Below are 13,878 nucleotides of genomic sequence, written 5' to 3' on the forward strand. Positions count from 1 at the left end.
TGAGCCAATTAAAAATTATTTCATTTAAGGCTTTTTTATCTCCTGATGCTGCTTCGCTCATGCAGGAAATAGTTAATGTATATGAATGAAAAAAAGAAGTAATTTGTCAAAATGGATTGGTTTCATTTACACCCAGGTGTGTATGTATCGGTGGCTGGGATGCAGAGGCTGCATTAGCTCTTGCGTGACTGTCCCATTAGACCAGGTGGTGGCCATCTGGAATCGCTACCAGACTGTGTTGTTGGGAAGAGCTTGTACAGCTGAAGATACTAATAGTGAGAAATGTGAGTTTCACTTCATTTGAAAAACTTATTATTACTCTATATTCTACTATGCTTAGTCTTCTGTTCCTTGTGTTACCTTTCTGGAGTGGAATTGGCATACAGGTAAAAAGGAAACATGATTAATTCCACTTAGATAAATTTATTTGGAACTTTACACTGAACAGTATTTCTTGTTACTTTAAAATCTAATACTGTGTTTGGCAGAGATGGCATGTTTTATGATGTGATATGGGTGCCTTGAAGCAGAGGGAATAAGATATTTGAGGTTTGGTTATGTTCCAAGCAAAGGTTTAGTTACTTAGTGCTTTGAAAAGGAAGAGAGACAGGTCTGTGGCTTTATCTAATGTCACGAACCCCATAATTTTGACAGAAATATAAGAGTAACCCACACAGGCACAAAATAATTATAATTAGAAGAATAAATGATTTTGAGGGAAAAAACATCATAGGAAAAAAATTTCAGTTTGATAAATTGATTCCTTAGTACACCATTGCTAAAACCATGTACATTTCTTAGTTTATTTAAAATCAAAAACCTATGATCACAGAGACACCATATGATCACACCAGAAAAATCAACTTAAGAGACATGCTGTAAATGGGCTGAACCAGGTATAGGTTAAAACCAAATCCCACAAGTAACATGAATCCACTCACAACAATGGTAACTGCAAGACTGACCAGCTGACTGGAACTTGACTTGTTTCCCCTAGGACACATGCTTACTCCACCCTTCACTGAAGTTTTTACCACACACACCTGCCTAATAGCAATTTTTACCGCATAAAAAGAGATACTGGCAGAAGTAGGTTCCTCAAAGAGTCGCAACATTTGCATATAGTGATCCCTCATAAAGTGAGAGATGGGTGTACTGTATATTCCGTGGTGGACATCACCATTTGCTAGCAAATTATAAGTCTGGTGGCCAGTTGCCTGCAGTCACCTAGTGCAGTTTTTGATATTGTCTTTTATTTTTCCATGTGCACACTATTTTTTCACAAGTGTTAGATAGGGAGATTGATAGACAGTGGGTCACTGGGAAGGAGGAATCCCTTCTATGTTGCAATTCTGAAAGTGCTCTTGAAAAAAGAAATCAGTTATTTTGACCAGGAAAGTATTAGCAACTCATACAATCACCAAACATTCTTATGTAAGAGACCGTCTTTTTTCTTATAAGTTCATTAGAATGGGGCTTCTCTGTAATTAGATGTAATACAAATGTTATATGTATACTTCATTACTAATGCCACATATCTTCTTGTTTTGAAGGCATATGTATGCTTTGTTTTGTTGTTTGAGTTAAAAATTAAGATATTATTTTCTTAATTGGCTTAGTTAGCTAGTGTACTTCTGATGTTGATGCCTAGTAATAGACCTATAATTGCTTATTCGGTGATACGTAGGAAAAATGTCAGAGAACAGAATGAATATGTTTTCTTGTGGTAAAGTGGAATCCTTTTTGTGTTTCAGTACTAGAAGATCGACAAAGAACAAGAGATTTGAGGTTTGCTCATCCTCCTAGTGAAGATTATCTTCTGAAATGTCGTGAAACAGAAGTGCGACGGGAGAAAGTTTCTGGCTTGTTATGCAACACCTTGGGCCATCTGTTGCTCTTGATACTTCTTGCAATAATTGCTTGCAATGCAAACATTGAGGAGTGCTTCACACTGAATAGAACTATTTATTCAGCTCTAGAGAATGGAACCTGCTTGGATTCTGCCAGATACCTAGATACATGCACAAGCAGTGGCACTAATAGAGATTCTTGCAATCAGGAAAAAGATGAAGACTATATGAGGTTCAGAGATGTTAAAACAAAAGATGACTGGTGGAAATGGGCATACTCTGAATTACTTGCATTCACATACAATTATGACAAGAAATACAGTCTTTACAAAATTTTCTGTGATTCAAACAGCATCATAATTGGAACACCCCGGCTTCGTAAATATGACATAGACTCTCAAGAATGTGAAGCAAGCAAGTACAAAATCAGTAATAACAAGTCACTAGCAGACCTTTTGAGAGTGAAGACTTGTTTCCCAGATTATGTTGATAAGGTGTCACACTTGTTTGGCTTTGATTCTAATATGAACAAAGAATATGAATGGGATGCCCATTTTCTAGCAGTCACCTATGGGAAGTATAGCCAGTATAGTTATACTCATCATAAACAAAGCCTGGCTAATACTCGATTTGGAACCATCCTGAGGTTCCTGGTTCTTCAGGGTAGTAACTGGCTCAGTGAAAATTCGACACGTGCTGTGGTCACAGAGTTTACCCTCTACCACCCACAGACAAACTTGTACACCACTGTCAACTTGTTGGCCGAGTTCCCATCTCTCTCTGGAGCAGAAGTAAGTGAAGTGTATTCAGATTGAGAAATATTACTATTATTATTATACATAATCACTGTTTTCCTTGTCAGCAAGGGAGCTCCAGGAAACAGACAAAGAATGGCCCTCTCGCACATATACATATCAACATATACATACATACACACGTGCATATTCATACTTGCTTGCCTTCATCCATTCCTGTTGCTACCCTGCCCCACAAGAAATAGCATCGCTACCCTCTGCTTCTGCGAGGTAGCGCCAGGAAAACAGACTAAGAAGGCCACATTCGTTCACACCCATTCTCTAGCTGTCATGTGTAATGCATTGAAACCACAGTTTCCCTATCCACATCCAGGCCCCGCATACCTTTCCATGATTTACCCCAGACATTTCACATGTGCTGGTTCAGTCCTCTGACAGCACATCAACCCCAGTATACTACATCATTCCAATTCACTCTATTCTTTGCACGTCTCTCTCCCTCCTGTATGTTCAGACCCCGATGCTCAAAAGCTTTTACACTACATCCTTCCTTCAATTTGGTCACCCACTTCTCCTTGTTCTCTCCATATGTCCAAACCATTTCAACACTCCCTCTTCTGCTCTATCAACCACATTCTTTTCATTTCCACACATCTCTCATACCCTTTTATTACTTGATCAAACCACCTCACACCACATATTGTCCTCAAAGATTTCATTTCCAACACATCCACCGTCCTTCGAACAGCCTTATCTTTAGCCCATGCCTCGCAACCATATAATATTGTTGAAACTACTATTCCTTCAAACATACCCATTTTTGCACTGCAAGATAACATTCTCTCCTTCCACACATTCTTCATCACTCCCAGAACCTTCACCCCCTTCCCCACCTTGTGACTCATTTCCGCTTCCATGGTTCCTTTCACTCCCAGATATCTAAAACACTTCACTCATCTCCATATGCAGGAAAAAAATTATTTTGAATGCAAGTTTTTTTACGATAAGATTTTGTCCGGTTATCTTGTGGACACTGTTTACTATTCCCAACACTAAGAACACTCAGTTGACATACTTTCTAATGTCTTTTTTCACATGATTTGTACAAAGGTTATCTGTTTTTGTCTGAAATTATGTAATATAAGACTCCTGATAATCAATTATTTTTACCTCTGTAGGTGAAGGCATATGTCAAGTCATCCCATATTGAGAGATACAAAGGAAGGTGGGCATATGTGTGCATGTTAGCCGAGATTCTGCTGCTTACAGTATCCATGTACTACTTAAATCGCAGTACTATCTACATCTACATTTGTCGTGTCAGGTAAGAAACAGGACTATTATTGTTTATATAATTAAATCGGTAAGGATTTTCATTATATTTAAGGATCATAGTGAGGTGCCTGAGGATTGGCAGAATGCATATATAAAGTGCCATTGCATAAAGGCAAAGGGAATAAAGGTGAGTGTTCAAACTACATAAGTATAAATTTTTTGAGTGCTCGTGGTAAGTTGTGTGGGAGGATATTGATTGAAGGCATGTCCAGAGCATCAGACTGGAGAGGAGCAGTGTGATTTCAGGAGTGGTAGAGAATGTATGGATCAGGTGTTTGCTTTGAAGAATTTGTGAAAAATGCTTAGAAAAACAGATAGATATGTATGTGGCATTTATGGATTTGGAGAAAGCATATGATAGGGTTGATAAGAGATGCCTTGTGAAAGGTCTTAAAAATATATGGTGTTGGAGGATAGCCAGAAGCAGTGAAAAGTTCAATTTATGATTTTTCAATTTTACAATGGTGCAATATTTATACGCATTGAGTGGAAACTGTACTTTTAATTTTGATCTTTTCCTGGGTTAGAGATATGCTGCACAGCAGCAGTGAGCCACAGCTTCCAGTCAGCCACACGATCACTAGTGTAAACAACCTTATTAAATGTATTTATTTTTGACATTCATATTTTCAGCTTACGATGGGTTTATCGGAATGTAACCCCATTGTAAGTCGGGGTAAACTATGGAAAATGTCTGTGAGGTCTGTGGGTTTGGTGCATTACACATGACAACGAGACTGAGTTTGAACAAGTGTGGCCTTTTGTCTGTTTTCCTGGCACTACATCACTGAAGCAGAGGGGCAGCAATGCTGTTTCCTGTGGGGTAGGGTGACGCTGAGAATGGATGAATGCAAGCAAGTATGCGTGTGTACATGTGTATTTATGTATATGGATGTGTATGTGTATGTACATATTGATATGTACGTGTATGAGTGTATATGTATATGAGTAGATGGGTCTTTCTTCATCTGTTTCCTGGCACTACCTTGCTGACATAGGAAATAGTGACCTAATATGATAATTAAGTAATGACAGGGTAAGAGAGATGTATGGAAATAAAAAGAGTGGTTGAGAGAGCATAAGACGAATGGAGAGAATGAGTGAGGAAAGATTGACAAAGAGGATATATGTGTCAGAGGTGAAGGGAATAAGGAGAACCAGGAGACCAAATTGAAGGTGGAAGGATGAAGTGAAAAAGATTTTGAGCTATTGGGGTCTGAACATGCAGGAGGGTGAGAGATGTGCAAGGAATAGAGTGAATTGGAATCATGTGTTATACTGGGATCAACATGCTGTCAGTGGACTGAACCAGGGCATGTAAAGCATCTAGGGTAAACCATGGAGAGGTCTGTGGGGCCAGGAAAGGATGAAGGCAAGCAAGTATAGATATGTACATGTGTATATATGTATATGTCTGTGTGTATGTGTATGTATATTTATGTATAACTGATATGTATATGTATATATGTGTACATGTAGGAAGAGAGGAAAGTGATTGGTTCTCAGTGAATGTAGGTTTGCGGCAGGGGTGTGTGATGTCTCCATGGTTGTTTGATTTGTTTATGGATGGGGTTGTTAGGGAGGTGAATGCAAGAGTTTTGGAAAGAGGGGCAAGTATGAAGTCTGTTGTGGATGAGAGAGCTTGGGAAGTGAGTCAGTTGTTGTTCGCTGATGATACAGCGCTGGTGGCTGATTCATGTGAGAAACTGCAGAAGCTGGTGACTAAGTTTGGTAAAGTGTGTGAAAGAAGAAAGTTAAGAGTAAATGTGAATAAGAGCAAGGTTATTAGATACAGTAGGGTTGAGGGTCAAGTCAATTGGGAGGTAAGTTTGAATGGAGAAAAACTGGAGGAAGTAAAGTGAAGTAAAGTGTTTTAGATATCTGGGAGTGGATCTGGCAGCGGATGGAACCATGGAAGCGGAAGTGAATCATAGGGTGGGGGAGGGGGCAAAAATCCTGGGAGCCTTGAAGAATGTGTGGAAGTCGAGAACATTATCTCGGAAAGCAAAAATGGGTATGTTTGAAGGAATAGTGGTTCCAACAATGTTGTATGGTTGCGAGGCATGGGCTATGGATAGAGTTGTGCGCAGGAGGGTGGATGTGCTGGAAATGAGATGTTTGAGGACAAAATGTGGTGTGAGGTGGTTTGATCGAGTAAGTAATGTAAGGGTAAGAGAGATGTGTGGAAATAAAAAGAGCGTGGTTGAGAGAGCAGAAGAGGGTGTTTTGAAATGGTTTGGGCACATGGAGAGAATGAGTGACTAAAGATTGACTTAGAGGATATATGTGTCGGAGGTGGAGGGAACGAGTAGAAGTGGGAGACCAAATTGGAGGTGGAAAGATGGAGTGAAAAAGATTTTGTGTGATCGGGGCCTGAACATGCAGGAGGGTGAAAGGAGGGCAAGGAATAGAGTGAATTGGATCGATGTGGTATACCAGGGTTGACGTGCTGTCAGTGGATTGAATCAGGGCATGTGAAGCATCTGGGGTAAACCATGGAAAGTTGTGTGGGGCCTGGATGTGGAAAGGGAGCTGTGGTTTCGGGCATTATTGCATGACAGCTAGACACTGAGTGTGAACGAATGTGGCCTTTGTTGTCTTTTCCTAGTGCTACCTCGCACGCATGAGGGGGGAGGGGGATGGTATTCCATGTGTGGCAAGGTGGCGATGGGAATGAATAAAGGCAGACAGTGTGAATTGTGTGCATGGGTATATATGTATGTGTCTGTGTGTGTATATATATGTGTACATTGAGATGTATGGGTGTGTATATTTGCGTGTGTGGACGTGTATGTATATACATTGTGTATGGGGGTGGGTTGGGCCATTTCTTTCATCTGTTTCCTTGCGCTACCTCGCAAACGCGGGAGACAGCGACAAAGCAAAATAAATAAATAAAAATATATGTGTATATATATATATATATATATATATATATATATATATATATATATATATATATATATATATGTATATATATATATATATCTTTCTTTCTTTTAAACTATTGGCCATTTCCCGCGTTAGCGAGGTAGCATTAAGAACAGAGGACTGGGCCTTTGAGGGAATACCCTCACCTGGCCCAATTCTCTGTTCCTTTTGGAAAAAAAAAAAAGAAAAAAAAAGAGAGAGAGGGGAGGATTTCCAGCCCCCCGCTCCCTCCCCTCTTTTTTTTTTTCCAAAAGAAGGAACAGAGAATTGTGCCAGGTGAGGGTATTCCCTCAAAGGCCCAGTCCTCTGTTCTTAACGCTACCTCGCTAATGCGGGAAATGGCGAATAGTTTGAAAGAAAAAGAAAGATATATATATATATATATATATATATATATATATATATATATATATATATATATATATATATATATATATATATATATATTATCCCTGGGGATAGGGGATTAAGAATACTTCCCACGTATTCCCTGCGTGTCGTAGAAGGCGACTAAAAGGGGAGGGAGCGGGGGGCTGGAAATCCTCCCCTCTCGTTTTTTTTTTTTTTTTTTTTTTTTTTTTTTTTTTTCCAAAAGAAGGAACAGAGAATTGGGCCAGGTGAGGGTATTCCCTTAAAGGCCCAGTCCTCTGTTCTTAATGCTACCTCGCTAACGTGGGAAATGTCGAATAGTTTAAAAGAAAGATATATATATATATATATATATATATATATATATATATATATATATATATATATATTATATATATATATATATATATATATATATATATATATATATATATATATATATATATACATATATATATATACACATATATTTTGAGGATTTTTTACTCTTAAGTCTCAGTCATCTGTTCTTGGTGCTGCCTCATTAATGCAGGAAATGGTGGTTATGTATGAAATATATATTTTTTTTTTTTTTGCTGTCTCCCGCGTTTGCGAGGTAGCGCAAGGAAACAGACGAAAGAAATGGCCCAACCCACCCCCATACACATGTATATACATACGTCCACACACGCAAATATACATACCTACACAGCTTCCCATGGTTTAACCCAGACGCTTCGCATGCCCTGATTCAATCCACTGACAGAACATCAACCCCGGTATACCACATCGATTCAATTCACTCTATTCCTTGCCCTCCTTTCACCCTCCTGCATGTTCAGGCCCCGATCACACAAAATCTTTTTCACTCCATCTTTCCACCTCCAATTTGGTCTCCCACTTCTCCTCGTTCCCTCCACCTCCGACACATATATCCTCTTGGTCAATCTTTCCTCACTCATTCTCTCCATGTGCCCAAACCATTTCAAAACACCCTCTTCTGCTCTCTCAACCACGCTCTTTTTATTTCCACACATCTCTCTTACCTGTACGTTACTTACTCGATCAAACCACCTCACACCACACATTGTCCTCAAACATCTCATTTCCAGCACATCCATCCTCCTGCGCCCAACTCTATCCATAGCCCACGCCTCGCAACCATACAACATTGTTGGAACCACTATTCCTTCAAACATACCCATTTTTGCTTTCCGAGATAATGTTCTCGACTTCCATACATTCTTCAAGGCTCCCAGGATTTTCGCCCCCTCCCCCACCCTATGATCAACTTCCGCTTCCATGGTTCCATCCGCTGCCAGATCCACTCCCAGATATCTAAAACCCTTCACTTCCTCCAGATTTTCTCCATTCAAACTTACCTCCCAATTGACTTGACCCTCAACCCTACTGTACCTAATAACCTTGCTCTTATTCACATTTACTCTTAACTTTCTTCTTTCACACACTTTACCAAACTCAGTCACCAGCTTCTGCAGTTTCTCACATGAATCAGCCACCAGCGCTGTATCATCAGCGAACAACAACTGACTCACTTCCCAAGCTCTCTCATCCCCAACAGACTTCATACTTGCCCCTCTTTCCAAAACTCTTGCATTCACCTCCCTAACAACCCCATCCATAAACAAATTAAACAACCATGGAGACATCACACACCCCTGCCGCAAACCTACATTCACTGAGAACCAATCACTTTCCTCTCTTCCTACACGTACACATGCCTTACATCCTCGATAAAAACTTTTCACTGCTTCTAACAACTTTCCTCCCACACCATATATTCTTAATACCTTCCACAGAGCATCTCTATCAACTCTATCATATGCCTTCTCCAGATCCATAAATGCTACATACAAATCCATTTGCTTTTCTAAGTATTTCTCACATACATTCTTCAAAGCAAACACCTGATCCACACATCCTCTACCACTTCTGAAACCACACTGCTCTTCCCCAATCTGATGCTCTGTACATGCCTTCACCCTCTCAATCAATATCCTCCCATATAATTTACCAGGAATACTCAACAGACTTATACCTCTTTAATTTGAGCACTCACTCTTATCCCCTTTGCCTTTGTACAATGGCACTATGCACGCATTCCGCCAATCCTCAGGCACCTCACCATGAGTCATACATACATTAAATAACCTTACCAACCAGTCAACAATACAGTCACCCCCTTTTTTAATAAATTCCACTGCAATATCATCCAAACCTGCTGCCTTGCCGGCTTTCATCTTCCGCAAAGCTTTTACTACCTCTTCTCTGTTTACCAAATCATTTTCCCTAACCCTCTCACTTTGCACACCACCTCGACCAAAACACCCTATATCTGCCACTCTATCATCAAACACATTCAACAAACCTTCAAAATACTCACTCCATCTCCTTCTCACATCACCACTATATATATATATCCCTGGGGATAGGGGATTAAGAATACTTCCCACGTATTCCCTGCGTGTCGTAGAAGGCGACTAAAAGGGGAGGGAGCGGGGTGCTGGAAATCCTCCCCTCTCGGTTTTTTTTTTAATTTTCCAAAAGAAGGAACAGAGAATTGGGCCAGGTGAGGGTATTCCCTCAAAGGCCCAGTCCTCTGTTCTTAACGCTACCTCGCTAATGCGGGAAATGGCGAATAGTTTGAAAGAAAGAAAGATATATATATATATATGTATGTATACATACATACGTATATAACTGCATTACCTTTGTACAACACCCACTTCTTGTGCATAAGAAGAGAACCGACTAAATCAAGATTATCAGTACATATTATTAATGCTGTACAACCCCAGAAAACATGAAGAATATTGAAAATGATAAAGTCTGTAGGAGAAAGTCCTCTACAAGACTGTACCTCTTTGCACTCAGTTTCACTGGAGGAAACTTTTCACTTGTAACCACTTGCAATTAGATTTAGGTAGCACATGAATTTTGATTTGCTCATCAAATGCCATTTTGTATCTAACAAGCTTGTAAGGTATTACATTTAGGTATTCTGCAATTTCATTTCAGGGTTTGGAAGTCATTTTGGGGAATATTAGATATACTGATGACTTTAATGAGTTGGACGTTCATGGTGTGCCTCATGCTGCGTGTCCAAATAGCAGAAGATGCCATGTGGCAGCTGAGAGTTGCTTACTTCCAGAAGTTTATCAATCTCAAGGGTCTAACAACTTGGGATAATGTAAGTAGCTCATTTAAAGGTAATGTACAGTAAAAGGAATAAAATATTTTGAAAAATTCATATGATAGTTTAATATGAAAAAAGAGCAAGGTTATTGGGTACAGTAGGGTTGAGGGTCAAGTCAATTGGGAGGTAAGTTTGACTTGAGAAAAACTGGAGGAAGTGAAGTGTTTTAGATATCTGATAGTGGATTTGGCAGCGGATGGAACCATGGAAGCGGAAGTGAATCATAGGGTGGGGGGAGAGGGCGAAAATTCTGGAAGCCTTTAAGAATGTGTGGAAGTCGAGAACATTATCTCGGAAAGCAAAATGGGTATGTTTGAAGGAATAGTGGTTCCAACAATGTTGTATGGTTGTGAGGCGTGGGTTATGGATAGAGTTCTGCGCAGGAGGGTGGATGTGATGGAAATGAGATGTTTCAGGACAATATGTGGTGTGAGGTGGTTTGATCGAGTAAGTAATAATAGGGTAAGAGAGATGTAGGTAATAAAAAGTGTGTGGTTGAGAGAGCAGAAGAGGGTGTTTTGAAGTGGTTTGGTCACATGGAGAGAATGAGTGAGGAAAGATTGACAAAGAGGATATATGTGTCAGAGGTGGAAGGAATGAGGAGAAGTGGGAGACCAAATTGGAGGTGGAAAGATGGAGTGAAAAAGATTTTGAGTGATCGGGGCCTGAACGTGCAGGAGGGTGAAAGGTGTGCAAGGAATTGAGTGAATTAGAACAATGTGGTTTACCGGGGTCGATGTGCTGTCAATGGATTGAACCAGGGCATGTGAAGTGTCTGGGGTAAACCATGGAAAGTTCTGTGGGGCCTGGATGTGGAAAGGGAGCTGTGGTTTTGGTGCATTATTACATGACAGCTAGAGACTGAGTGTGAACGAATGGGGCCTTTGTTGTCTTTTCCTAGCGCTATCTCACACACATGAGGGGGGAGAGGGTTGTTATTTCATGTGTGGCGAGGTGGCGATGGGAATGAATAAAGGCAGGCAGTATGAATTATGTACATGTGTATATATGTATATGTCTGTGTGTGTATATATATGTATACGTTGAGATGTATAGGTATGTTTATTTGCGTGTGTGAACGTGTATGTATATACATGTGTATGTGGGTGGGTTGGGCCATTCTTTCGTCTATTTCCTTGCACCACCTCGCTAACGCGGGAGACAGCGACAAAGCAAAACGAATAAATAAATAAAAAATGAAAAGAGTTTTTACGTTTCACCTTCAGACCTTGGAAACACTAATTGGTGGCATGTTGATGGTGCATGTTCTGCGATGCTTGCGCCTCACACGATACTTACCTCGGTTACAACGCCTTGGACTTGTGATGGCAAGTGCTGCACAGGATGTATGTATAATAAGGTATGTGTGGAATCCATCCAACAGGAAATAGTGTGTAGAGATATTTTGTAGTTTTTTAGTCATATTATGTCCTGATAAGATACATTTTCATTAGTTGTAGTTAGTGGAAAAAATAAAAGGATACTAAAACTCTTTGTTGCTCCATGTCATTAGTTGTAGTTAGTGGAAAAAATAAAAGGATTCTAAAACTCTGTTGCTCCATTACTTGGTAATGATCTTCAGGGTATATTATTTATGCAAGGTTTTCCTATTGAAATTATACAGAAATGCTTAGAAGTGTTTAGGAAGGTAGGCTTAGAATGATTTCACTTTATTTTAAATTAGAAGATTGATAATTCAGTATAATTATGAATAGATCGTATTTGGTAGGCAGCCACCGATCAGGGAGGTACGTTACTGTTACTATTGGGAGGGTTTGTGAGAGCTGCTTAGTGAGCCAACACTTTAGTGGTTTTCAAGTTTCACTCCTTCAACCCAAGTAGCTGTCTTTTCTTTCTGCCTCACCCACATGTGGACTGCCATCATTCAGTTCACAAACATACAATCTCTCCTTGTCACATATAACGCTTAACAACACAACTCATTTTTCGTAAATTTGTTTTCTTGTAGTGAAAGCTGCGTGCTTGCCCTGCTTGTTCGAAAAATAGGAGCAAAGTCTAGTAGTAGTAGTAGGTAAGAACATTAGGCATGAGCATTAGAAGTAGCAGGTTGGAACATTAGCTAACTACATTGAGTAGAAGTAGTCATTTGAACATAAGGTAGGAGCCTCTGGAAACACTCAGTAGAGTTGCCCTCAGCCAGTGGCTTGTTAAGGATAAGGCACGAAAAGCAAAGAAGTGGCACTGGAATTTACCAGTTATGAAGACTTTTTATGCTGTGACCACCTCCTTGCGGAGTTTCCAGAGGGAAAAGGCATCAAAGATATAGATAGATAAATGGAATTATTTCTTATACAAAGCATAACTGATATGAATATGATAGTATTTAGGAGTGTCTGAGAAGCAGTTATTTTGATAAGAATTAGGATATATTCTAAAATTGGCTAAGCTTTTTATCTCAACAGTATTCTAGTGACTGTTTGGTTGATATGCTGCATGTTGCTGGGGTACATGTGGTTTGGTGCAGTGCTGTCAGACTTTCATACTTTACTGGAGACCACCATGACTCTCTTCAAAATCATCATGGCACGTCTGCCATTTGTGCCAAGTAAGACATGAAAAACATGATTTTCTCTTTAATCATGATATTTCTTTCACTGTGAATATTAAAACTGTACTGAATTATTAATTCATCCATTAGAAATAAATGCATTGCACTAACTTATGATGTTTTAATTTCAGATATTGAAAATGAGTCATCTGGATACATAGTTTGCTTAGGCTATTTTTACTATATTGTGACATACATTCTACTTTACCAAGTGACCAGAGCTCTGTACGTAGCAGCTTTTATGTATGCACGCAAGTCATTTGTTCATAAACCAGGGTAAGTGTATGAGAGGCTGTTTTATATTCATTTAATCTTTTCATAAAGTCCAGATTAGTTTTGTGTTAGTTTATCCAGGTTTAATGAAGGACTCATGTATAAAGTATATGAAATACAAACAAATTGCTAATTGTGTTGTGAGTATTAGATATTAGTTGCTTATGATTTCTTAAGTTCTACATTACATGATTAGGATGTAGTGTGTGTCAAGCAAAGGTAAAGAAAAGTTTCTAAGATTGTCTCTCTTGATACAGGGTGAATGTAAATTGGAGGGATATATCATTCTATATGAAAGAACGTTATCAGTCAGTGCTACAAAAACTCCTTAAGAAAAAGAAAGATGAAATTCAACCAAAGGATAACACACCACCTGTAAGTTATCTGGTCTGACTGAGTTTACACTAAAATTCAAATTGCAAAATAAAACTTAAACATATGAACAGTAAAATCTGTATACATGCATGCTTAACCAAGTCTTGAGGATGTTATGTTTGACTTCGAAAGGAAATTATAGTAGTAAAGCTTAAATATAGTAGCATAGTAAAAGCCTAATTAATTTTTAATTTGACAAAGAGATGAGAGAGGAGTGATATTCCC

At 39.2% G+C, this 13,878-nt stretch overlaps 1 protein-coding gene across 1 annotated transcript in view; it reads left to right on the forward strand.

Moving 5' to 3' along the window:
* The window catches only part of LOC139758804 (uncharacterized), a 1,625,355-nt gene that overhangs the window by 1,598,999 nt on the left and 12,478 nt on the right, over positions 1 to 13,878 (forward strand). Inside the window, exons 24-31 of the mRNA XM_071680623.1 lie at positions 137 to 284; positions 1,755 to 2,641; positions 3,784 to 3,929; positions 10,259 to 10,430; positions 11,663 to 11,796; positions 12,860 to 13,002; positions 13,137 to 13,281; positions 13,536 to 13,653. Of these exons, the coding sequence (XP_071536724.1) occupies positions 137 to 284; positions 1,755 to 2,641; positions 3,784 to 3,929; positions 10,259 to 10,430; positions 11,663 to 11,796; positions 12,860 to 13,002; positions 13,137 to 13,281; positions 13,536 to 13,653 (1,893 nt within the window). The remainder of the gene's footprint in view (positions 1 to 136; positions 285 to 1,754; positions 2,642 to 3,783; positions 3,930 to 10,258; positions 10,431 to 11,662; positions 11,797 to 12,859; positions 13,003 to 13,136; positions 13,282 to 13,535; positions 13,654 to 13,878) is intronic.

The sequence above is a fragment of the Panulirus ornatus genome, chromosome 31 (assembly GCF_036320965.1).
Source record: "Panulirus ornatus isolate Po-2019 chromosome 31, ASM3632096v1, whole genome shotgun sequence".
Taxonomy (NCBI): Eukaryota; Metazoa; Arthropoda; class Malacostraca; order Decapoda; family Palinuridae; genus Panulirus; species Panulirus ornatus.